Source organism: Podarcis raffonei, chromosome 3, assembly GCF_027172205.1.
Source record: "Podarcis raffonei isolate rPodRaf1 chromosome 3, rPodRaf1.pri, whole genome shotgun sequence".
NCBI classification, from domain to species: domain Eukaryota; kingdom Metazoa; phylum Chordata; class Lepidosauria; order Squamata; family Lacertidae; genus Podarcis; species Podarcis raffonei.
The window spans coordinates 78,980,122-79,006,064 of record NC_070604.1 but is presented as its reverse complement, the minus strand read 5'-3'; the positions used below and the strand labels follow the sequence as shown (position 1 = coordinate 79,006,064).

The 25,943-nt window shown below is 41.9% G+C and overlaps 2 protein-coding genes and 1 long non-coding RNA gene across 7 annotated transcripts in view; 1 reads left to right on the top strand and 2 right to left on the bottom strand.

Annotated features, from left to right (window-relative positions):
* HEATR1 (HEAT repeat containing 1) overlaps positions 1-13,011 on the top strand; it is a 38,274-nt gene extending 25,263 nt beyond the window's left edge. The window contains exons 29-45 of the mRNA XM_053382595.1: positions 1,017-1,145; positions 2,128-2,361; positions 2,776-2,902; positions 3,364-3,530; positions 4,527-4,573; positions 5,076-5,199; positions 5,445-5,585; positions 5,902-6,197; positions 6,603-6,753; positions 6,865-7,023; positions 7,591-7,725; positions 8,268-8,372; positions 8,475-8,643; positions 10,343-10,503; positions 11,487-11,645; positions 12,080-12,188; positions 12,776-13,011. Of these exons, the coding sequence (XP_053238570.1) occupies positions 1,017-1,145; positions 2,128-2,361; positions 2,776-2,902; positions 3,364-3,530; positions 4,527-4,573; positions 5,076-5,199; positions 5,445-5,585; positions 5,902-6,197; positions 6,603-6,753; positions 6,865-7,023; positions 7,591-7,725; positions 8,268-8,372; positions 8,475-8,643; positions 10,343-10,503; positions 11,487-11,645; positions 12,080-12,188; positions 12,776-12,864 (2,502 nt within the window). The 3' untranslated portion in view covers positions 12,865-13,011. The remainder of the gene's footprint in view (positions 1-1,016; positions 1,146-2,127; positions 2,362-2,775; positions 2,903-3,363; positions 3,531-4,526; positions 4,574-5,075; positions 5,200-5,444; positions 5,586-5,901; positions 6,198-6,602; positions 6,754-6,864; positions 7,024-7,590; positions 7,726-8,267; positions 8,373-8,474; positions 8,644-10,342; positions 10,504-11,486; positions 11,646-12,079; positions 12,189-12,775) is intronic.
* A 969-nt stretch (positions 13,012-13,980) lies between these two features.
* On the bottom strand, positions 13,981-25,123 carry LGALS8 (galectin 8). 5 transcript variants are annotated; one of them, XM_053382589.1, is made up of 10 exons: positions 25,003-25,123; positions 22,634-22,760; positions 21,439-21,527; positions 20,052-20,262; positions 18,305-18,424; positions 17,019-17,075; positions 16,910-16,939; positions 15,862-15,950; positions 15,275-15,440; positions 13,981-14,385 (listed from the first exon to the last, which is right to left on the bottom strand). In XM_053382589.1, the coding sequence occupies exons 2-10, from the start codon at positions 22,673-22,675 to the stop codon at positions 14,236-14,238; spliced, it is 954 nt and encodes a 317-aa protein (XP_053238564.1). In that variant the 5' UTR covers positions 22,676-22,760; positions 25,003-25,123; the 3' UTR covers positions 13,981-14,235. The 5 variants fall into 5 exon arrangements, with proteins under 5 accessions (XP_053238564.1, XP_053238566.1, XP_053238565.1 ...); XM_053382591.1 differs by having other exon boundaries at positions 16,910-16,936; XM_053382590.1 differs by having other exon boundaries at positions 22,634-22,754; positions 25,003-25,109.
* LOC128410846 (uncharacterized) lies at positions 16,197-16,903 on the bottom strand. Its single transcript, XR_008329617.1, has 2 exons — positions 16,703-16,903; positions 16,197-16,545 (listed from the first exon to the last, which is right to left on the bottom strand). It is a non-coding gene; the product is annotated as an uncharacterized LOC128410846 (long non-coding RNA).
* Positions 25,124-25,943: the final 820 nt, after the last annotated feature.

Below are 25,943 nucleotides of genomic sequence, written 5' to 3'. Positions count from 1 at the left end.
TTTTTGCTTTTCAAGTTGCCTCCTTCAAATCTGATATCATTGTCACAGCCTTCTTTGGACCACTCTGACCTCCCCAAACCTCACTCTCCTCTACCCCGTACTCCATCAATCCCTGAATTCTCCCAGAACCATTGTTTTTGTTTCTGGACACAGACTTCTCTGTTCTGAATGGCACTTGCCTCCTAACGATGCAGTGTTGAAGAGCTACTCTTGCTTTCTTCTGCTTCATAAGAAATGCTGTCCTCCTCTCACAGCTGCAAGAAACTCAGCAAGCCTTGTATTGGTAGATGGGAGGGCCCATCTCTATGCCACGTATTTCTGTGTTTACCCAGCAGCACCTATGGTGTTTTTTAAAAAAAAGAAATGCAGAGACTTTTGCTGCCAAAATAGGTTCACTGTCTTGCTATGGGGTTAGAGTGTGAATGTGCAAATGTAGGAAAAGATGGCCAGTTCTCATGAAGCCATTTGGAACCACTCACTTAATTTTTCAGTAGAAAGGAAGGAGTAACGAGTCATGAGAAGGGGTTAATTTCCTTCATGAGCATAAATCACCCCATGGATGAGCTAATCGCAGATGCAAGGTCAGTTGGTCTAGTTGCTATGGTAAATAGCCTAGTGCCCTGACTAGATCTGTGATTAATGTTTGTCAGCTCAGTAGTGTTCGTTGCTGTGAGTTGGAGTCTGTTTCTTGTTATGTCTTGAGTTGCTGGGGTTTATTTGGAGCAACTGTTACTTTGTGGGCTTTCACAGATGCAGATGTATACAAGTACAAACTGTATATGGCTACATCCATAACTGGTTTACCTAGCCTTATCTTCTGCAACAGTAAACTATCCAAACCTTTCTCTCCTTTCATGTGGTGACTGATACCAGGAGCAACTTCCACTGCGTGTCTCTCTCACCTAAGATTCCCACCATTTTTAACTGCAAAACAAAAGTGCATTGCAGGACTGAATACTTGGGGGGGGGGGCGGAATTATAATGTGTTGTGTGAGTGACTGATTTCTCTTCTCCAGGGTAAAGTGTTACACAACATCATGCCCATTTTCACCTTCATGGGGGCAAATGTCATGCGACTGGATGATGCTTACAGTTTCCAAGTGATTAATAAGACAGTGAAGATGGTTATTCCTGCTCTAATACAGGTGAGTGAATTCAAATCTGGGAATGGGTCACTGAAATACCTTAAGAAATACCTTGCTGGCTAACTTTCCATTAAAAATTATTTAGTGCAGTTTTCCATATTTGATATAGAACCCCCAACCCATTTTTTATAGAATCAGTAAAAAAAATTGGTGCTGAATGTACTTTTAGTGTTTAAGTTTTCTATGGTAGTCAACCCAGAATAAAATTTTACATGGTACAATTATTGTACAAGGTACAAGAATGGAGGAACTGTGCAGCCAGAGGGTAGATTATTCTTGATAAAAAGGATAGTGGTGGTTAAGTAGCACAGGGCAAATAACTTCAGGAAAACAATACATTGCAGTGTTCATATTACAACTTTCTTTCCAGTCATTCACTCTTTATGTCTTTAAGTGGCTACCTAGTCTAGCCTAATCCAAACATCTTGCAAAAGTGGAACTCAAAAAATAACTGTTACTAGAAAACCATCTTCTGGCTTGAAATTGTACTGAGCCTTATGCTCTGCAAGTCCTCTCTGAAAGTTCTGTATTTTCCCAGTGCAAGATAAACATTAGAGGGAGTCGATGTGGTGCCCTCTGGGTGTTGTGAGTGGTCAGGGATGATGGGAATTGTAGTCCAACTGATCTGGAAGGCAAGACCAAGTTGGCTAAGCCTGTACAGTCAAGTGCACCTGGACATTCAACAAGTTATACTGTTCTCTCGAGTCTTGGATCAGGCCTGACTTCCCTTCTCCTACTGGCTTCTTGCCTCCAGGACTCACCATTAGCACACACAAGCACACTGATGCCTTTTTAAAATGGATACTCCCTACTCCAGGTCTTTTTGAACAAGATCATATATTGAAGTATTCCTGCTGCAATTGCAACTTGGGGTTTTCCTTTGTGTTTGGGGAAGTCCTGGTTTTTCTATGGCCTACAGCAAAATGCTGTTCAGGTTGCAGTTTGTACATACATGTTAATTCTTTAAATGTTTCCTTTGTAGGCCGAGGAAGATGGCGGTTCTTCAGAAACTCCAGGGAATGTGGAAGGGGTGGTGGTTAAAATAATCCGTGTGTTTGTGGATGCTTTGCCTCATGTGCCTGAGCATCGGCGCCTCCCAATCCTAGAGCAGCTGATAAGCACTTTGGGAGGGGAGCGGTTTCTCTGGATTCTTCTCGTGTTGTTGTTCGAACAGCATGTGACAAAATCTGTGGCTGCCGTAGCCAATGGGGAGAAGGTAAGAGGTGTCTTCTGTTGCGTATTCTTTGTTTAAAACCTTGATTGTCAGAAGGGGCGGTACTGGTGGCCCCTTGTGCCGAGCCTTTAGTGTGACAGTCTCTTCCCTGTGGAACTCCTTGCCAATAGAAATCTGGCAGCAGGTCAGCCCTGATTTCTTTTAGACATTGTGCAATTCTGCTGTTCCGAACAGGCCTTCAGAACTTAGGGGAAAAAATTATCAGCCAGTTTTGTTGATATGCTATTGATGCTTTTGCTGACATGATTATTGTAGAAGGGTTATGTTTTTGTGTAGTATATACTGTGTGGGGTTTTTTAGGGAAAGTGTGTTGTGGGTGGCTAATTGCTTTTTTGAAATAATGCAAGTTTCTCTCTTACTAATCATCTCCTACCCAAAATCTTCTTACTTATACAGGATGCTGTTTTGGAGACTGATACGGAATTCTGGATTTCCGTATGCTGCGAATTTAGCGTAATCCAACAGTTACAGAGTTTGATGAAAGTCCTGGGCTATTTAACAAAGCTGCCAGAGAACAAAGAAGGTAATTGCAAGCCCCCCCCCCTTCCATGCCTCTTGCCTAAATACAATCCAGTTGGGCAGAACCATTGGATTGAAAACAGATGCAAGTATTCCTACTGACACTGTTCATAATAATAAACTCACAGCACAGTCCTATGGAGTGGTGAGATTGACTCTGTTGTCCACCACATCCAAAGCCCTGTCTGCTCATACTGCCGCCGCTACCCTGTACTTTACAAAGAACCCTCGCCATCCCAGTGTGCACCCAGATAAGAGTTAAGCAAATAAAACATGCGTACCTCAGTTTTCAGAATTAATTCATATTACAAAACAGCTTTTCAAGTTGCGCATCTTTCCCCCCCAAAAGTGTAAGACTCTATGCCCTGCCTCCTAGTGAGATCTTTTAATCTAGAGTTTATAAGGATGTTAAAACTCATTTTCTTGTTTTGGAAAATCAATGCTATTTGCTGGATACTTTCACAGAGGACCCTGGGCAAAAGAAATCGAGGCTCCCCAAGAAAAAACCACAGAGGCAGGAAACGGAGCTCTTTGATGTGGAGTCTCACTCTGGCAAACAGCTGAGGCACTTCAAATTCCTGTCCATCTCCTTCATGTCACAGCTCCTAGCTTCACACAGTTTTGTGAAAATGGTAAGGCATGCAGATCTTTCGAAGGGCTTTCTGTGGTTCCTTTTCCAGTTGTGGATTTGCATGTAATCAATATCATTTTCTGTGAAATTCACAGAAATGTTTTCCCACTCCTGACTGCAGCTTCAAATTCAGTGTTTGCTGGTAGGAACTGGAAGTGTACCTTGGACATTGTGCACAAAATAAATTCAGTAGTTATGCCTTACTTGGCTTTAAGCAAGGACTGCCAACCTAGCAGTTCGAAAGCACATCAAAGTGCAAGTAGATAAATACCGTATTTTTCGCCCCATAGGACACACTTTTTCCCCTCCAAAAATGAAGGGGAAATGCGTGTGCGTCCTATGGGGCAAATGCAGGCTTTCGCTGAAGCCTGGAGAGCGAGAGGGGTTGGTGCGCACCGACCCCTCTCGCTCTCCAGGCTTCGTGCAGCTCTCCGCAAGGCGCGGGAGCCCGGCGCTGGGCTCCCGCGGCTTGCAGAGAGTTGCCTGCATGCCGAAGGCTGGGCGCGCTGAGCTCAGAGTCAGTCACGACTGGACCTAATGGTCAGGGGTCCCTTTACCTTTACCTAAGGACTACTTACATAAACAGAAAACTACAACCATTGGGGGGTTTCTGGCTGGGTGTCTTGGGAAGGGAGGTCAGGAAGCCAAGCAAGGCACATACTTTGGGGAAGAATTCAGTGTAGCACTATGGCAGTTGTTCCATTGCATTTCAGCTTGCTAGATGGAACAATCCCCCTTCTTCCCCACTACCAACAAGCTGTTCTAGAAGTTCTGCCGACACACATCCTGACCAATTTGGGGAGAGTGCAGAGAGATGACATCCTTGCACAGGTTTCTGCTAGCAGGACTCATTCAGTGATTCTGGCCCAGTGGTCTTCCCCTCTGATTTTATATTGTGAAATAGCTCAAAGGGAACCTCATTATAATGGCTTGTGCAGCAGATCTGTTTTATTTCCACTAGCATGTTGATAATTTTCCTCCCTTCTTTATCACCTAGGTGGTTGAATGTGAAAACGCTGAGGAGTTAAAGGTCTTTGAGCAAAGGTACATTTTGTTTTCCCTTTGGGTGCAAATATAACCACAGATGTATAAAAGTAGGCAACTCTTAAGTGAGTTTTTGACTGTCATAAGGTTAACATTTCTATCTCTAGGCCTCCTCCTTTCCCAGGCCCATATATGCATCTACTAAATGACCTGAAACTATAGTTTGTTGGGTAATGGAACATGGAATGAATCTTGTGCCACAGTTAGGAGAAGAATAAATATGGAAATTTTATTTTTAATGTTGTGTAATGAGTAATTTTTTTAAAACTGTTAGCATGGTGTTCAACTTTTTCTCTTTGGCCATGAAGGACTAGAAGCTTAAAAAATATATGCTGTGATTGTCCTTTGATTTTCATAGTATATATAATTAACCACCATAATTCAGTTCTGCTGCCTTTCTCCTATAAGAGGAGCTGAAACAGCAAAAGCTCCAGCTGAATTTCCTTCCTCCAAATGGAGAGATTGCATTTGCTCATGGTGGTCACTATTGTTGTTTATCCAGATTGTTGGAAGAAGTTCTTTGCTACATCAATGCTGTGGCACAATCAGTGGAAAAAAATGCCGACACTCAAACAGCAAAATTCTGGAGGGCTCTGCTCAATAAGTCCTATGACGTTCTGGATAAGGTAAGTTTCTTTGGTTGACAGTGATGCTGATGTGAGCTGTCATGCAAACCAAGCAAACATCATCACACTGTGTGCCTATCTGATTCCTCTTGTCTGTTGATCTCAGGGGGTTGGTGCTGCAACACTTAAAAAGTAAGGAGGAACCCTGTTTTTCCTAGTTTTTTTCCATAATGAAAGCAGTCCCGACACCCGTGGGAACTTCCCTTTTTTTGGCATGGTACATTTCACTGCTACTTTCTTTCCAGGTCAATGCCTTGATGCCAACGGAAACCTTCATCCCTGTCATCCAAGGCCTGATGGCCAACCCACTGCCTTCTGTGAGACGTAAAGCCATGGACCTCTTGAACAATAAGCTGCAACAACGCACACAGTGGCAGCAATCACAAGTAACCCCCATTCTTCTCACTGATTCTTTTCCCGCTTACCATGGGAATTTGCTGTCTCAAATAACCAAATCCCTTCCCTACCCATGTACTTTTAAAAATGGCACAAAGGGAAAGAGGGTCAAGGATTCTGAGAAAAGCATTTCACAGGCCTTGTAAGGGAAAGAAAATACGTTTATGCATAGTGTGACTTTGTGTTCGGCTTTGAAAATGGGATGTTTACATTGCCAGTCCACCCTTTATTTGTGCCTTTGGAGCAATGATACCTTACTTGGCACTGAAATCCTAGTCAATTTGCCTGCCTAATTCTGTTTTTCAGGTTGAGTTGCTGTTAGAATTGGTTCCCCATCTCCTCGCAGTTGTGCGGCATGATACAAGTGAGGCCAGCGGGGAGCCAGAGCAGGCGATCAACAGGCAGACGGCGTTGTTCAGCCTGAAGCTGCTGTGCAAGTGTTTCGGCCCAGAAAGGCACGAGCCATTTGTGCCTGTGCTGAAAACCGCCATCGACGTGATTTCTTCGGAAAGGAAAGAAAGAAACGTTGCAGGAAGTGCTTTGCTCTGCGCAGCTGAGGTCACCTGTGTGCTTAAAGCACAGGCCATACCTCACCTACCAAGGTAGCACTTTGAACTTGTACAGTAAATAATGCATCTAGTGTTTATATAGGACTTTAGAATATTCAAAGCATATTATGTCCATTGTTTCATTAATATTTGAAGGAGCCCTGCAAGGCACTCCATGGAATTTTATGCTCATATTGCAGATACTTGAGCTTAAAAGCTGAGATTAATGACAGATAGGGATGACTGAAGCACAATTTGACTTGGGGACAAAATTTAGTAACTACATGTCAACTTATAAGTCTGTCACCATCTGGGAACCCAAAGTTGAATAACTGCTTTTAAAACAGCCTGTGGAGAAATATATTTGAGTTGAAAACTGTAGAAAGATTGTAAAAAAATTTCAGGAGAGCAGCCTGTTTGGAAATGAGTGAATTAATCTTCTCTGTATGTTACTTACAGGCTAATGCCAGCATTGCTGAAAATACTAAAACACAAAAAGGAGTTGGTTGCCAGTGAAATTTACTTGCTTAGCTCAGTGACGGCTCTATTGAAGGTTGTAGAAACCTTGCCATGCTTTCTCAGTCCGTATCTCCAGGATATTTTGCTGCAGGTGGGTCTTATGTCTTTCTTCAGTTTATGAGGAATTACGAACTGCTCAAGCAACATCATCTGTGCTGCTTCTCTGGCAGCTAATTAGATCTGCACATTTGCTGCCTTTTAGGTGGTCCGTTTGGAAAGAATTGCCGTTGAAATGGGCCCTTTATCTCCTGTTAATCTACGTGTGACGTCTCTGAAAAACACCCTGGCAACGACACTTCCACCGAGAGTCCTTTTGCCAGCAGTTACGAAATGTTATGATGAAATTGCAATTGTTTCTAAGGTTAGATGTGTTCTGCTTCTTCACTTAAGTAGATGATGATGATGATTTATTAAATTTGTATGCCCCTTCATCCGTAGATCTCAGGGCAGTTCACAACATAAAACTTACAAACGTAGACATATTTTATATTAAACCAAAAAACTGTTTTATCGTGCAGTTTTGAAACCAAGTGACTTTACGTTTGGGGGGGGGGGATTCTATCTGCAAAGATCTGGTTTTACTTTCCAGAGGCTCTAGCTGTAATTTGTATATTTCACTTGTGCTCTAACACACTCTCATATTTGGCAAGTGGTTCCTGGTTGTTGTTTTTAAATGCCAACTTAAAGGACTATGAAAGCAGGTGGACCACCATTGTCTTAAATAAGGGCAAACATTTCATAATTGCTAGTCACCTAAGAAGCCTCTGGTTCTAACATTTTCATACTGAATGCTCCTATACTGATGAAACCATGTTCCGGAAAGAAAATGCCTTTTCCATGTTTATTTATTTCTGTTATCTTAGAAAATAGGTTTTGTCCCGATTTAAATATATGTCTATCATATACTTGGTTTTGTTTTGTTTTCTAGAACAATCTAGGTGCACTTATGGATATTCTGAAGGAGCATATTGTAATTCTAGAAAAAGACTCACTAGCTGCCCATCAGTCTGAGCTAACAGCGTTTTTCTTGAAGGCCTTGGACTTCAGAGCTGAGCATTCTCAGGTGGTGTATGGAAGGTCTTTGGGGAACACGCAAAACTATAATAATTGCCCATTACATGATGTATTCAGCTTATTTTTTGATTGCTCTGGCCAGAGTTCTGCACCCAGGCTGAGTAACTGACTAATTTAAGAAGCCCAACTGTGTGCAGGATTGCACCCACTGATTCTCCATTTTTAGAGATGGTCACATATTGGCCAATTATTGCTCTTGGTGGTTTGTTTGTTTTTTAAAGTGTGTACTTAATATTAAGTATAGTAAAGACACAAGATGAGATCCAGTTGTGGCAGTCTGCTTGCACAATGGAAATCCACTTAAGCAACAGGCCTTGTTTGCCCCTTCCAGCCTCCTGAGCTGATCCAGAGGGTCCTGCAACTCTCTGGTAAAGATTTGGTAATTTTTTGGAGGTGCGGAGGGGGTGGGGAGCAGAGAAAAGATAAGCCCTGTTGCGTGAGGGGAAGCCCACTCTCACTACGTTGTATCTCACCAATAGACTATTAAGTGAGTATTGTAGTGTTGATTGGTACTGTTCGGTTTTCATCTAGGATGACCTGGAGAACATTGGGAAGACGGAGGCTCATATTATTAAGTGCTTAATCAGCATGGTTATGAAGCTTTCTGAAATGTCTTTTAGACCATTCTTCTTCAAGGTGAGTTTTCTGTCCTGTTTCTGTCTTAGCCATTTATAAACCGCCCAGGCTATTATTATTTTTATTATTATACAGAGACTAAAATTCCTCTCTCTGTTTCAGCTCTTTGACTGGGCCAAAACGGAGGGAGCCTCTCGGGAGAGGCAGCTGACTTTCTGCCGACTGGCAGATTGCATTGCCGAGCAGCTAAAAGGACTCTTCACTCTCTTTGCTGGCCATTTAGTGAAGCCATTTGCGGACACACTGAACCAGATCAATACTTCCCAAACAGGTAGGAAGAAGACACTCTGGAATGCAGTATATAAAATACTGCTCATTTTAATTCGTTTTTGTATTTCTCTCTTCTTTTTTTTGCTGCACTCACACTCAGTAGTTTTTTGCAAGTCGAAAATCAGCCTGGACAGTCAAAATTATTGAAGCAGAATACATCACAGGAATTACAAAAGCTATGCAAGTGTTAGATGATCGGCCTTGTATTTGGCAGTGCCACTTCTATTTTAAACACCTTGTCATAATTTTCATATACTATATTACGGGAATGAAACTCATGAGATATTGCCAAATAGTCTAGAAAAATATTACTTAGGACTAGGATCTGTAGGGACGGATAGGAAGCTGTGCAGAATTGAATATTCCTTTTTTTAAAAAAATAATATTTATTAAAGTTTCAAAAAAAATTTTACAAAAATAAGGAAAAACAAAAAATACAAAATACAGAAAAAGTAAAAACAGTTAAAAAGAAATCCATCTTTCCATAACTTATCTTTCATTTACTTCTTTCCTTGACCTCCTCACACCTCCCTTTTTTGTATTCTAGATCAATTGATTGTTTCAGCAAGTCCTTTCCATTCTTGTATTTATCTTATTAATTTATCTTAATATATTGTAACTTTACATTCTGACCTGTTAACAATCCATTCTTCCTTAACCCTATATAACATTACTGCAAAAACCACATTACTTCATTCCAACATCCTTTTAACATTCCTTAATTTTACAATGTTTCTGTAGATAGTCTTTAAATTTCTTCCAATCTTCTTCTACCGACTCTTCTCCCTGGTCTCGGATTCTGCCAGTCATTTCCGCCAGTTCCATATAGTCCATCACTTTCATCTGCCATTCTTCCCGGGTGGGTAGATCTTGTGTCAGAATTGAATATTCCTTTCCTGGCCATTCCCCAACCTACTGAGTCTTTAGGAGACCTTGCTCTCTAAAGCCACCCTTTAAGCACTAGAAACATGTGCATTTTTGAAAGTAATGTTTATGCTCAAAAGGAAGAGAAGACCACATCTGCTTTGAGCAAAGGCAGAAAGAAGAGGGAAAGCACATTAAAACCGTATCTACCTGCCGTGGTTGAATCAGAGGATACTGTCCCTCTAAGTAGATGTCTCCTGTCCCGTGGCAACCTGAGAAGTGTGCTTTTTCTAAATTACTGTTGTAATTACCAGGAACTTGATGCACTGGATAATATACTAGAAGCCAGCTACAATACTGGCACACTGTATCACGCACTGTGGGTCGCAATAGTTTTGCAATAACCAGTCATCAGAGGCTGGATGTTGCTTATACAGTGGTACCTCGGGTTAAGTACTTAATTCGTTCCGGAGTTCCGTTCTTAACCTGAAACTGTTCTTAACCTGAAGCACCACTTTAGCTAATGGGGCCTCCTGCTGCTGCCGCGCGATTTCTGTTCTCATCCTGAAGCAAAGTTCTTAACCTGAAGCAATATTTCTGGGTTAGTGGAGTCTGTAACCTGAAGTGTATGTAACCTGAAGCGTATGTAACCCGAGGTACCACTGTATCTATATAGTGAATAAATTAGCAGTTTTAACCATGGCCTGCCCATACAGCTAATGTCATGTGATGTTCTCCTAATGAGGCTTGTGCAAATTGTAGCCACTGCAAGCGTTACTTTCGTAGTTAAGCAATGCCAATGGCGCCTCATTTCGGTCTCTTGTTATTTTTTGCAGATGCAGAGGAAGCTTTCTTTGACTCTGAGAACAACACTGAAAAGAGCTGTTTATTGCTACAGTTCATCCTTGATTGTCTCCACAAAATCTTCCTCTTTGATTCCCATCATTTTGTGAGCAAAGAGAGAGCAGAAACATTGATGATGCCTTTGGTCAATCAGGTATTGATAAACGTATTTTCGCTTAACTATTGGGCACTGCAGACATTTTTGTTGGGTACCTTTAAATGTCTTCCCTTTTATACATCATACATTTCATTATCGTTCAACTAACAGACGTATGGACATGAGGGGGGGGGGACCTTGGCTGCTTCATAATTTTCCATTGTTGTCAAAGCACTATACCAAGTTTAAGCCATGCCCGTAGCATCCGTCACAGGAATTTTGTCGGTCAGTAATCACACAGTTCAGAGATGGAGTTAACTCTATATTATCAAAACCACAACCTCCACAGACTTGGTTGAATGTCATGCCTAATGAGCAGAGCAACTCATTCCCAGTAGTCTTCCTCCGTGAACATAAGTTGCCGAGACTGAAAGTCCCCACCTCTTCACGAGAGCTTTTCCTAAGCAATCAGAGACTGCCTACGTGTAGCCAAACTTTTCTGCACCCTTTTCAATGCCTCCTCTGGTTCTGGTTACAGCAGCAGTCTGTGCCTCTTCACCAACTGGACTCATCTCTGCCTCTTAGCCTCCCCCATCCCACTCTCCTACTTCAGCTTCTGCCTCCGATTCTGCCACAAACTCTCCCAGCTCACTAAGCCGTTACCCCTTCAGTTTCTGACACCTCCTCTTCCCAGTCCTCTCCCTCTGTCCACTCATTGTTGTCCAACCACCACTCCCCCCGGCTCTGAGCCCTCTTCCCTTGGGGGTTCCCCAGCTGGTCCCTCCCACCATTCCTCTGCGTTCAACCAATCCATGACAGCGTTCTTGCTTAGTCCCATTTTTTTCTTCCTATTAAATGCAGCCGGGGTGGTGCATTAGTTGACAGTTTTCAAGGAAGAGGTGTCAAAGGATTCTAGAAACTGTAGGTGACTGGCAAGGAATCTAGGGAAGCTAGCTATCACAATATTGTAACTGTCTGAAACAAAAAAGGAAATAAATTATTTCACTTTCATGTGCATGTGATTTGTTTTCTCTAAATAGCTGGAAAATATGCTTGGGGGAGAAGAGAGGTTCCAGGAGAGAGTGACAACTCACTTGATCCCATGCATAGCTCAGTTTGCAGTTGCAATGGCAGATGACTCTTTGTGGAAGCCACTGAATTATCAGATTTTGCTGAAGATGAGGCATGCATCACCCAAGGTATGTGGCGTAGTTGGGTCATAAAATAATATTGCATTTAAGTCACCCTGATGTGACTAAGAAGGCAGATGACTGTCAGTGGTATGCAACTGTTATGTAACCTGATTTCGGATAGTTCCCTGCTTGCACTGCAGCGCCATGCATGTAGAGTGAAGTATTGCTATTGCAAACTGCTTTCTGCTTCTTCTTGCACAACCATTAAGATACAACTTTGTAGGTTTAACTTGAACTGCCAGTGGGACACATTTACTAAAACATGTGACTAAAGTAAGGGAGCAGACTGTTGTGTGGTGGATGATAACTTCAGCAAAGCTGTGATTCTGAATTTGTGCACAGAAACTTGTTATGCTTAGCATTTCCTCTTCAGAAGTTTGGTGTTTGAATGCAGTAACATGCCCCACTGTGATACTACTGGCTGCTCTCTTTTTGCTTAGGTTCGATTTGCTGCCTTGTTAACTTTGCTAGAACTTGCACAAAAAATAAGAGAGAACTACATGGTGCTACTTCCCGAGTCTATTCCTTTCTTGGCAGAGCTTATGGAAGGTAATGTAGCATATATTATTGTCACTGTGAGAATTTCTACTTGGGAGTCTACTTTAAATGAAGCCGTTGCTGCACTTTTCGCACCCTTCCTCAGTGGGGTTCAGGATAGTCCATATGCCCTAATAGAAAATGCTCAAGTCTGTTTGCACATTGAGGTTCCATAAGCACTTCCACAGTGGTTTGTGCCGTGACTTGATGGCCTGTTTTCCTTCTCCCCACTATTGCTAGGAAGAAATGAACTGCAATCCCTGGGCTTAGCATTCGTCAACTTGTGCACATTTAACTTAAATGATGAAAACTTTATGCGCTTGGCAACTGGCCAGCTGCAGTTGCATAAATTAAACACACCCTTAACAGGCTTCCAGAGCCTCTTTCATTGGGGAGGGAAGTTAATGGCTCCCAATTCCCATCTGCCCCAACCAATGGTCAGGAATGATAGGAGTAGCAATCCAACAGCACTTGGGAGTGCCAGAGATAGCTGCTCACTCCTGTTTAAATGTTTCATAGTGGATGAAACTATTGAGTTCCTTTTTGCCAGTCACTTCATAGTTACTATGTTGTTGTTTGTCTGTCCCCCTCCTCCCCAGATGAATGTGAAGAAGTGGAACACCAGTGCCAGAAGACAATTCAGCAGCTTGAGGTTATTCTTGGAGAACCACTGCAGAGTTACTTCTAAGACTATCCATGGTCTTTTTCTTTTCATCATTCTCAATAATATTTAAACATAAACGGTGAACATTTTTTTAATGTTAAACAAGAATTTTAATTGTATACATTTTTTTCCACTCTGAATTGTGATATTAAAAAAACATTCATTTATAAACGGTTGGACACTTGGCATTTATCCTTTCTCTGGCTTGCGTAAACTGGATGCGTTCTTCACATTAGGAAAGTGTGAGGTAAAAACACATCACCCAACTTTGTGCCTGAAGCAAAAACTCTTCTGTATCACATCCTACTGCTGACAGGCAACTGTGACAGCTGATACTTCATCTAAATTCTGCAGTAAATCTAGCTCTTGCCTCAACCCCCATGAGGAAACTAACACTGTCCTGGCCTAGCTGTTTAAATAAAATCTTCTGCCAACTTGGTGGAGCTGAAGAGGAAACTTCACTCACTACTTGGGCTTATCTCTGTGACCTAATCTCTGCTGGTGGCATTGTTAAATAAAAGGTTTCAGGTAGACCAGGGAAGGGGCATGCATGGGCCTCCACTTGTTTGATTATACCTCCTCATTCCTATTGGCCATGCTGCCTTGAGATGAAGTCCAACAACAGCTGGGAGGGCCACAGTGTCCCTGCCACTGCAGCAGGTCATTATAGTTCATTTTTTAAAAAGCTAATACCATGACTTGCAAAATTCTTTAATTTTCTCTACACAGCTTCACAGAAGTAAAATTTTAATTCTGCACCCTTCAGAGCTATTCAGCTGAGAGAGAGAGACCCTTTGTCTCTAATCCCTAAACCCCAAACACTTATCTGGTACAACAAAATAGGAACTTCTCCATTTTAGTCATGTTTTTGTGAAGAAAGACACCATTGAGACTACTAATGGTGCCCTTCATGAGAATATGTATTTTCCAGTACAGTGCAACCAGTTGAGAGTATATACTGGTTATAATTTCTAGAAATGTTCTAAAAGCATGAGAAAGGTAAGAACATAAGAGTTCTTTTGAATCTGCTGTACCTTCCATTACCAGCAGCAGAGTTAGGTTAACAATATAGTCTTCAAATTCACTAGTTGAATTTAGCATACACAATTTTAGTAACAGCAGCTGGTAACTATTTATAACTTAACATTACACTGTGAATCAACAGTATGTTTATTCTGCAAGCTATGGTTAGTTTTTAGATATTATGTCAGTTGATTTCCATGGACAAATACAGAAAGGTTTTTGTAAGCAATCTGCATCCAGTATATATGCATTTTTTGCTGCGGTTGATGGATCAAGTTTAATGCTGCTCAGTGTCCTCAAGATTAGAGGAAGGGATTCAAGGAGACCTTTTTAAAATCACTTTGAAAGTAACACACAAGTACTGCATCACGGTTACCAGCTCCTCACATCCAGCAGTCGAAGGTCCCCACGGATTTCCAGGATGCTGATCTTTCCAAGTTGTTTGAACCGGTGTTTGTACTCTATGGCATGCACACCGTTGATCGCAATGTTGTACTGATGGGCCTTGCAGAGTATTATCAACTGAAAGTTAAAGACATTTGACATCCTTAGTTAAATTAAAAACATTCAAAGTTATGGGGTGCGTAAGATAGGAGCATCTGCAAGGCGAAGGCTACAACCTACCCAACAACTAAGGATGGCTATGTTTGAGGAATCATTTACAAGGTAGGATAGTTCGCAACCGTAATATTCAAATAGTTTCGGAACATGTTTAGAAATAGAAACTTTTAAGACTATAGGATGCTGTGTGCTGAAGCTACAACCTCTCCTTGTGCTGCACCTGTGAGCTACCTAGCAGCCTTGCAGGCAAGGGGAAGGGAATATGCGACAAAGGTCCTATCTGCCACACTGCTTAAACTGCTGTGACATAAACAGCTGATTGTGCTGTATTAAGTTGATGCACAGACCGAGGCTGGCAGAAATCTGTAGTGTGAGTCTAGTCATCCTATCACGGTTCAGTCCTGACAAAAATATTCCATGATCTGGGCAAAGGAGGTATAGATTCCAAAACATCACCATTCTTGCCCGAGTCACTGGGCATAGTGCATTTCTACTTGAATCGTCCTGCGACTTCAAACATGTCCCTGCCATCTATGATAATCAGCTACCAAATTCTGCATGTCCATGGTACATGCTCCAGAGAAAGAAATATGGTAGAAAGTACTCATAACTGTCTAGAACTGTTGGGATTCCAGCTCCCATCAGCTGCCACCAACAGAATGGTCACTGATGATGGGACTTTAAATCCAAAAACATTTCAGAGGGCCAGAGTTTAGTCTCTGTGGGAGAACTAATGTTACACCATATTCTCCTCTACCCAGTCCAACACTATTTTTTCATCCCCTGCAAACGTCTGCATTGCACATACTGCAGCAGATCACTGCTGGTCTGTATTTGTTTAATTAGTTACCTCAAAATACATTCCTGGAGCAAAAGGAAAATGAGGGATCTGCTTTTCTTCTTCTCCCCAGCTGCTGTCCAGGTAGGAATTTCTCACAAAAGCTTTATCTCTTATTCGGGGATTCAGATGCAGAGCAATGTCATCTGAGTCACTGGCTTTAAGGTTAATGGCAAAGCTGTGAACAAAATAGTGATGTTAAGCTACTGCAGCATCGCTATCATACTGGACAGTGGTGGGAATTACTGAAAGAAGTCAGAAAGTACTGCTATTATGGTTTACAACAATCAGTGACAACAAAGGTTCTGATTAGAACTTGCAATTTTTTTTAATGACTTCTTTTATTTACACACACCAACAAAAACATTTTCAAAAGCAAAATAAATCAGAAATACAGTGAAAGGGTTCCAAGGCGGTTGCTATGTTTTATCCAGAGCATGTAGGTTTCTGATTCTTAATACTTCCAAGAAGAACTTAGTCATGATACTTTGGATTATGCTATTAGTGTATTCTAAATACACAGAGAGAAAGAGACCAAAAACAACAGCATGTTAAAACAGCCTAAGAAAAATGACAAATGCCACTCTGATTTTACTAACCCATTTGCTTTTTCATTAATTTCTCCTTTTACGACAATTGTTCGCCCAGGCTCAAGAGGAGAATGAAGTCTTGCAATGTAAGGAACTACCTGAAAATGTAACCATGCTTAGAATTATTATTCCAAAATTAATGGACTGAAACGTTTCTCTCGAAACATGAATCCTGTTATCAGTTAGTTTTTACACCTGCCGCACTGTTCATTCCATTTTTGGATGACAAGCAAACATAAAACAGGTTCGGATATCATTTGGAATGCCCCTCTTTATTTTGACAATACATTTATCCTTTTACTAATTCCTCAGCTTTTCCTCTCATTGCCTTTTTTTTTTTAAAAAAAGAGTGTTATATACTGCTTAGTCTACAAAACCCTCCAAGTGGTTTACATCAAACCTTACGTTCACTGGTGTTTTTAATGAGGTACTCTCCCACAAGATTTATTCAAACTTTAAGTGGCAATCACAATTCCATCAGGTGCAACTGTAGCTCCCACAGTAAACATGGGAAGAGGAATGCAGAGTGGGAAACTGCAGACAAACAGTGCTTCCCATCACATGTCCTATGATGGTGAGAAAGACACACATATTGCATGTTTACTGCAGGAAATCAACTGTGGTAGCCATGGAAAAATACAGTTGCATAACATGGCTTGAAGAATAAGGATAAATTTATAAAGTATACACTCTCTCATTAATAGAAGAAGAAGCAGAGTTTGGATTTGATATCCCGCCTTTCACTCCCCTTCAGGAGTCTCAAAGCGGCTAACATTCTCCTTTCCCTTCCTCCCCCACAACAAACACTCTGTGAGGTGAGTGGAGCTGAGAGACTTCAGAGAAGTGTGACTGGCCCAATACCCTAGCAAATAGTGAAGGGATGGAGAGACAAGACTTTACCTTACAAAAATTATTTCAAAATGAATGGCCACTTAAGCAAGAATGAGGCTACACAATTCTGCATCAAGGGGTCATGTGAAAAAGCTCATCTGTGCCTACTCCCTAATAACTCTTGCATTGTGTTTCAAATGTGGTTTACATGCCAACTGATACTTACAAACTGTGACACATCAGGGACTTCTTCCTGCTGGAAAGAGAAAGAGAGACTTTGCTGTAACCTAAGAAGAACAAAGCAGTGAACCTAGCCAGATAAGAAGAATACCTACATTTCCTGCGTTTGTCTTTGTTGCCCCTAGCAAGGATGGCTGAGAGCCTTGCAAAGACTGCAGAGAAAAGACAGGTTGAGAGATCAACACTCACAGGTCACAGAAAACTCACATAATGAGCTGTCATCTCTGAATATCTTTCTAACTGCGAATGTTTCATCAGCAAGCTGTTGAAGGAGAGATGGTTTTTCATTGCTTTAAAGCCAGGGTGGGAACCTGCGACCTGTTGTTGTTGGATGAAACCTCCTACATCCCTGACCATCGGCCATGCTGGCTGGGGCTGACGGGAGCTGGAGTTCAGCAACATCTAGATCAGGCATAGGCAAACTTGGCCCTCCAGATGTTTTGAGACTACAACTCCCATCATCCCTGACCACTGGTCCTGTTAGCTAGGGATGATGGGAGTTGTAGTCCCAAAACATCTGGAGGGCCGAGTCTGCCTATGCCTGATCTAGAGGGTCACAGATTTCCCACCCCCACTTTTTTAAGATGGTCCTCAAACACATTAGCAAGGCAGTGATGATCCAGCAGGGGCAGATCGCACAACTTCTTCTATAGAAGGTCACCACAGAGGCACAAAGTCAAATGAGGTAGACTGACTAATGCATTGCAAGGATATCTGCCACTTCAGTGATACACCAATTTGTGTGGAGAGAATGTGGAATCACTTCCTCAAAAGCAAAACAGGCTCTTCATTATTTATGAACTCTCCATAGACAATATGAGGACATCATGCAGACACACTAGGCCCCAAACTGTTCATGTTAGTAGTTATATAAATACTGTGCTCAGGGTACAATATTTCTCACTGCCCAAGCCACCGGGCAATTCCTCTGTCAAAAATCACACACTGCTGCTGCAGGCAATATTTTCTCCCCTTCCTAGCTGGGAGTGAAGCACACCATCAGATCTATTCTGACCTATCCATAGCTGCTCTTTACGTGTTCCACCGCAGCATGAAATTGTAAGCAGCAGAAAAATGTCTGTAATATAGACAGGCAATGTGGATGCAGTGGTTAGAGTATTGGAGTGAATTTGGGGGGACTCATGTTCAGATGCGCACTTGGCCATGAAGCTCACCAAATGACATTAGGCCAATCACTAGCTTTCAATCCAACCTACTTAACAGAGTTGTGACGAGGAAAAATGGGGGTGGGAAATAAATAATATATATCACCTTGGAGGAAGGATAAGATAAGCTTAATACTATCTATCTATCTATCTATCTATCTATCTATCTATCTATCTAATCCCTAAATAGGTCGCTGCGTTATTTAATAACTTACCGCATTTGACACAAATCCTATCATATTGACTTGCACATTTCCATATATTCCAATTGTATCTATTTTTTCAAGGTTAAGCCTATGCTTGTAGATCAACAAGTGCTTTCCATTTACAGATACCTAGGAAAAAATAGAAACAAAAACACACAGCTATTTCACACAGTTTTGGTGAAAATATGCTATCATCCGAACTTTATATTTATTCATGCAAATGCATCTTAGTTTAAGTTCTTTTGGCATGCAACTGGCTTCCAACAAAGCTGTTGGCAGTTTCTCATTTTTACATTTCTGAAAACAAATAAGGCGCCTAGATGCAACTTTTCACAATATTCTCTGATTCAACTGTCTCAAAATGCTTGGTCTGCATGCTCTGGAAGCCTGGCATGTAAGTTATTGAGCTGTCAGCAGTAAGTCCCAAGGACAACACAAACCCAAAAGCTGGAAGGACAATCTGTCTTCTAAAATTGTGTCCGCACACAACTAGTATCTTTCCATATACTAATTGCACAAGGTGGAAGCGCAATAAATCAGCACTGTATCCCAGGTTTTGAGCTTCGTGTCCTGGTTTTGTCATGGAATGACATCTATCTTACTGCAGCTCTGCAAAGGTTTGCTATTATTTTCAGCTAACGAAAATTGTCCATTTCTCTTTTTGGCTGCTTCCTTTGCTATTGACACTTTTCTCTTTCTTTGTAATCCCCCCCCCAGCTTGAGAATATCACCACTGCACCCATTCACCCAAACAGCTTATGAATTACAGCTGCCAGCAAAAGCTAAAATCCTGGTTACTTTACGAAACTCAGACACTACAGACACTTTATCATCTTCACATTTTCTCCCTCCCTTTTGGCAGTATACTGCATCCAATTTATCAGGCAGATGTATGGGCGCCATTGCAGCATTTGTTAATGTTAAAAAACAAGACAAAAAACACCCTGATCATGCAGTTTTTAAGAGAAGGAATTATGTGTTCATGAAAAATGGGTGAACAATTTCTTCAACACTGCCTTTAAAATAAAAAAGTGACAGGTGTGCTGGTAAGAAGACAGCAAATTGTGAGAATAGGAGACACATTCTGAGCAGAAATATTTGTCATTAGTTGCATTCAGCTCCAAATGTAGTTTTTTGATGCCTGAATACAATCTTACTAGCAAGTGTTGGTTCATTAACCATTGCTGCCTCCCACTTCTTGTCTCTCTGGTTTACTGCAACCTACGCACTACTATTAAACCAGTAGTTTTCTACATGTAAGACAGGAAAGAGTGGATCCTTGCAGGAAATGGAAAACCTCTTCCTCCTAGCTGCATGCTTCTTAGACCAACAGGTAAGAGTGCCATCCTGACATATTCTGTACCATGCAACTAGTCTGCATGGCTTAACCTTGTCAAGAAACAGTGATACCATCCTCTTTTTCTATTATGTTTTACAACTCTATAATTCACTATGACAGTATGTTTTATTCACATCAACACAACTTCATCTAGAAGCAAAACAAAAACAAAAATTAAACCCTGCAGTGGCTATAAAGAGCACTGATCCACAAACACTCAAGTTGTTTGAAATGGAGCAATTCAGGCAAAATTAAGCACTTCTTAAGTTCTACTAATTTCAGTGGGAGAGTTAAGCTCTTAAATCCTGTTGAAACCAGTGTGACGTCAATGCCTGATTTTGGCTGGATTGCACCCTCTGTGCTTTTGGGCATGACAGATTGGCTAAGTAAGTAAGTAATCAGCTTCTAATAACTCACCTGGAATTTATCATGCAGAACCATAAAAACAATCTCAAATGGCTTTCCTTTTCCAAAAGGCATTGCGTGAGTTATCTCTTCCCAGCCCCATCTTTCATTTTGTAGGGTATTGCAAACGATGCAACCAGATTTTTTGAAGCGGGGGTTGAAATGAAAGGCTACATCAGCCCGAGGTTTTGTGCTATTGCCACACTGGAAGTCTATCTGGAACCTGGCAGTAAATTGAAACACATCGGTCAATTCAACCCTCCCATAAGCAACATGCAACAACTATCTAAGGCAGGAGAGGTCAACTGCATAATTGCTACCTGTGAGAATAGGGTAAAGGTAAAGGTAAAGGGACCCCTGACCATTAGGTCCAGTCGTGACCGACTCTGGGGTTGCGGCACTCATCTCACTTTATTGGCTGAGGGAGCTGGCGTACAGCTTCCAGGTCATATGGCCAGCATGACTAAGCCGCTTCTGGAGAACCAGAGCAGCACACAGAAACGCTGTTTACCTTCCCGCTGGAGCGGTACCTATTTATCTACTTGCACTTTGACGTGCTTTCGAACTGCTAGGCTGGCAGGAGCAGGGACCGAGCAACGGGAGCTCACCCCGTCGCAGGGATTCGAACCACCTACCTTCTGATTGGCAAGTCCTAGGCTCTGTGGTTTAATTGCTTGCTCTATATTCCATGTCTGCTATATGAATCCAGAAAATTGAGCTGGATAATAGGAGCACCTAACTCTTAGTTTGGCTCCTGCTCATGGCAACACAGTCACATTGGCAGAGGGCTTAGCCATAGCTTGGTCACTGGACTCACAGCTGAAGATACCAAACTACTCTCAGCAAGATGAGAATACAAGCATCAGTTCCACCTTTCAACTTCTGATACTAAAGATGGTGTATGAAACACAGAAAGGCTCTTCGTAGTCTATATATGTCCATGTCATAGATGTAATGAAAGCCATTATTATTATTTTTTAAGTGGGTGTGTTCATGGCTATGGCACAGGTCACTAGCAATTACCAGAAATACTACCCCACCCCACCCCAAAATCTAGTGAACATTTTAAAACATTAATTAATATACACATACATTTCAGTCATTGCGTAAGCCAGACTTCTTGCATATTCACTTTATCATGACCTTCATTTAATGTTCAGATCTTAGGAGCAGAAGCCAATTACTTTCCCAAGCCGTGCATTATTTGAAACCTATGATGTTGAAGCAGCAAGTGCTTCCAGCAATTTGTAACACTTCTCAAAAGCTTTAATTTCATATGGATTTGATGCAACCATTTCAATATGTGAGGGAACGTGTTCTGCTGTCATTTCTTTATGTGCTTGCCTTCCACCATCACCTACCAGAGGACTATTTATAAATATCTTATTTGAAGTCTTACCTTTCTGCACTTTCTGGGACGGACCCACGTATGACCACAAGCTCTCCAGGCAAAAGACCCCCAATTATAGTCCCAGCATACGGAATACTCTATAAAAAGAAGAGGGAAATGGAATTATTATGCTTCAGGCCTGAGAAGAATAAAAATGAAATTTATACATAGTTTATTTACATTATTAGCCTTTCCTGTATTTCACTAACCAGGACTCAACAAAAGCAGGTTTTGAACAATTTTTATTGGGGGCTGGGGGGGGGAATCATAATTAGCAAGATCTACTAGTTTCCCCAATTCAGAGAAACTCTTTGCTGGGACACAGTCTAAGGCAGCTGGCATACTTATTTGTTTGAACTGACCAGTGTAAAACAATAAATCTCTTCTAGGAACTGGTGGGTGCATTATCCATATACAACAGGGGTTGCCAACTCCCAAGAGACTGCGATCTACTCACAGAATTAAAAACTGGCAGTGATCTACCCCCTTTTGGGGGGTTCAGTTCCAAGTTGTTGAGCTTTTTTTAGGTAGGAGGAAAGCACAGATTTTTGTGAATTCAAGCCTAAGCTCAAGGGAGAAAGAGTTTACTTGCTGAGTAAAGTCCATCTTCCGTTTTGCAGATCATGCAACAATGGAGGGTGGGACCAGATTCTATTTTACCAACACTAAGGAAAGGGACCCAGCGATCAACCGTGGTCTACCAAGACCTCCTGGGGATCTACCAGTAGATCACAATCGACCTGTTGGACATCCCTGATATACAACATGGGCTTGGGACCTAGAGCAGTCCCAGGACAAAGAGGAGACATCAAATTAATTTGGACTAGATTTCTAATCCTCACCTATGTGCCTTTCTTCTCCAAAAAGATAGTAGTACACACAGAGCTCTGAGAACTACTTGTCCACACTCCCCTAGCTGCAAGCCTAAATCCTAGGAAGTAACTTTGAACCCATGGGGCTTCCTTCTAATTAAACTCGCTGCTATCAGACTTCCCCCACACCCGGGCCATTAGCCTCTCCTCTCAGCCCACAATCACATGGGAAACTATACTTCTGCCAGCCCTTCTTTCTCTTCATCCACTGTGCCTTTGGCCTAGTTCTCTAAATTTTCGCTTCACTTTTACTGTAAAACAAGCTTTCTTTAAGGTGAAATGACAAAATCTACAGCCGTCAAAAGGAAAGAAGATGTACAGGAGATAGTTACTGGGTTCAGGACTGTCTTTTGAAAATTGTCCAGGGACATCATTTTTCTGTCTTCTAATCGAAGGAAGTCTTCAAGCTCTGTAGGACCCACTGTGTGGGTCTTGAATGGCAATAAACAGCTCCTGAAACTAAAACCATAGAGCTTTGGTATAATTGAACACAAGTTAAGAGAAAAATGGGTGCAAAAAGAGTATTTTTGGAGATAGCATTCCACAATTGGAGCACCATAACAGAAAAGGCCCTGTACTCTCTTGAACATTGGAGGTACGAGGATAAGGTCTCAGCTGTCAATCTCAGTATGTGCACAGGTTATAGGGTAGTAGGCCATCCTTCAGAGGCCTGAAATGCCCAGTAACCAGGGGTATTGCTCCAGCACAAGGATTCAGATGTGTTCAGGAGAAATCCCATGCCTATTTAAATCAAGAAGCTTCCGAATGCCTACCATGGTCAACTGTCTAAATAGAGGAATGATCAACATTCCATTGTGTACATATATTGCACAATGTCCTATGTGCACCATATTACCCTTTTATATATGTTCCTTGAGTACAATATAGTGCAGTGGTACCTCGGGTTACATATGCTTCAGGTTACATACACTTCAGGTTACAGACTCCGTTAACCCAGAAATAGTACCTCGGTTAAGAACTTTGCTTCAGGATGAGAACAGAAAGCATGCTCTGCCGGCGTGGCAGCAGCAGGAGGCCCCATTAGCTAAAGTGGTGCTTCGGGTTAAGAACAGTTTCAGGTTAAGTACGGACCTCCGGAATTAATTAAGTACTTAACCTGAGGTACCACTGTACTTTTCATAATTTGGGTCTTTCTGATGTCTATATAGGGACCGTCACTGAAGTCTGTACTCTCCCTAATGGCCATTTCACACATTACATAGAGAATGTTTGGCTAGGAAACAGCGAAGCAGTATATATCATTCCAGTGGAAACTGCAGAGCTGTTTTAGGAAGTAATGGTATGAAGTAACATATCACAAGGCATGCACATCATTCTCAGGGAAAGCAGATGAAAGGTCAAAGTCCAACTTGCGAATATTGAGAAGGGGAGTTCAGGGCAGAGCCATTCCAACCTTTAGCGAGGCAAGTGAGGTGCGCTAATCATCCTTTGCTAATTGCAGCCTCCAGTTGTGGGTGTCTTTGGCTACATAGTATATAGTACAACAAACTGCATCCAATAATAGCTTCCTGACAAGTATGCCTGTATGATGCACATTTGCAAATCCTTATTTATCTTATTCACACCATCAGTTTTAAGCAAACACTTTGAAATGCAGAGGTAGCCCAAACACAAATATATCTTTATTGTACTTCTGCATCTTTTCTGGAAGAGGATTACCAGGATGGGAAAACATAATAGCTCAAGTCATGGATGAGCAGTCTAATACTGTATCTTGTTACCAGCAAAAGTTCTTCTTTAGCTTGAACAGATCAAATCAGCACAGTTACACATAAAAACATTTATTCAGAATTAGGCTCCACTGAAATCAATAGCTGTAATGAGGATACTAAAATAGTGTAAAGTCAACCATCCAATAGGGACGCGGGTGGTGCTGTGGGTAAAACCTCAGCGCCTAGGACTTGCCGATCGCATGGTCGGCGGTTCGAATCCCCACGGCGGGGTGCGCTCCCGTTGCTCGGTCCGAGCGCGTGCCAACCTAGCAGTTCGAAAGCACCTCTGGGTGCAAGTAGATAAATAGGGACCGCTTACCAGCGGGAAGGTAAACGGCGTTCCGTGTGCTGCGCTGGCTCGCCAGATGCAGCTTGTCATGCTGGCCACGTGACCCGGAAGTGTCTGCGGACAACGCTGGCTCCCGGCCTATAGAGTGAGATGAGCGCACAACCCTAGAGTCTGGCAAGACTGGCCCGTACGGGCAGGGGTACCTTTACCTTTTTACAACCATCCAATGGCAGAAATGCTACCACAGCATTTATGAGTGGCTTTTGAATTGCACCCTATCAACTCTATCTTGAATCTCCTTGGAAGAAAGTTCAACATATTTCAATGGAGCTTTTATCAACAAATGTATACTTAAGATCTAGAAACTTCAGATAAAACAACAGGATTTCAGCTTGAGAAATATATTGGAGAGTAACTGCAAAAGTAATGTGTAAATGAACTCCTTAGAAGTAAAAAGTAAATAAATTGCAGCACTTCCTAGAGACACGGATTTAACTTTTGCTGGATTTGAGGTACTCTTTTAAAGCACGCACTCATGTTTATAGAAACACACAAAACTCTGCCACCAAAAAATATAATAATATCTCGTTTCCACAACACTACGCGCAGTTCTTAAGGTTTGGAGGGAATACTCTCAGTTTCCTCACTTTACTTGGGATTATGTGCATCTTCCTCTTACCTTTATAAACCCGTATCCATCGGAAGCGCTCGGCTCTTGATGTCGTTCACGCCATTGAAACTCCTCGCACTGTTTAAAATGGTTCCTCGGGATTCTTCTATTTCCTGGATCACATACACCAGCATAATGACGTCAGCCACTTAGCTCCTCCTCCCCTTAAAGGACCATTATCTCACCCGGAGTGGTCGAATGATTAGAGAGGGTCTTTAACTAAATCCCCAAGACTCCCGACTCTCACCCGCTTTTAGCCAATCGTGTCATCCTTATATTCAGGCATGGCCAAACTTGGCCCTCCAGCTGTTTTATAATCTTCTACGATGACTAGTTATAGGGACTGTTAGGAAAGTGTGGCTGCACCTCTCCGCCTTCCCCAGACTCTCCCCCTGACAGCAATTCCAGCACGGTTGATTTCCTTCAGTTGACTACATCAGGCTAATATTTGTGTATTATTGACTTTGTTTTCATGCCTGTCTGTGTCGTATTAATGACAGTGCGACGAGAGAAGGGGGAGGGTGGAAGACGCCCTAAACTGCATCTACTAAAATTCAGTTCTTGGAGAAAAAATATTATAACTTCTTATATGACTATATTTTCATCCCATTCAAGCTCCTGTTCCGTTTTAATGGGATTCTGCAGGAAAAGTCACTCGTGGGTTGTTTCCAACAGTACTACGATCTCTCTCCATTTCTACAAAGAGGAGCATTTCCAATCTCCAGTTCTGTCTATTGACCTAGAATAAGTCTTCACTTTTTTTGGTCCCTTCCCTTCCTCTCTCTGGCAAACCACTGTTTTGCTTTTTGGAGAAAATTTTGCGTTTTGCTTTTTTGCAGGCAATGCAAACAGGTGCACTTCGTACCCCCGCATCCCCGCAGCTACCTACCCAGTTAGTAAACACTGCTGAATGTGTTTGAGTTACAGTTATTACGATCGGCTCCACTGAG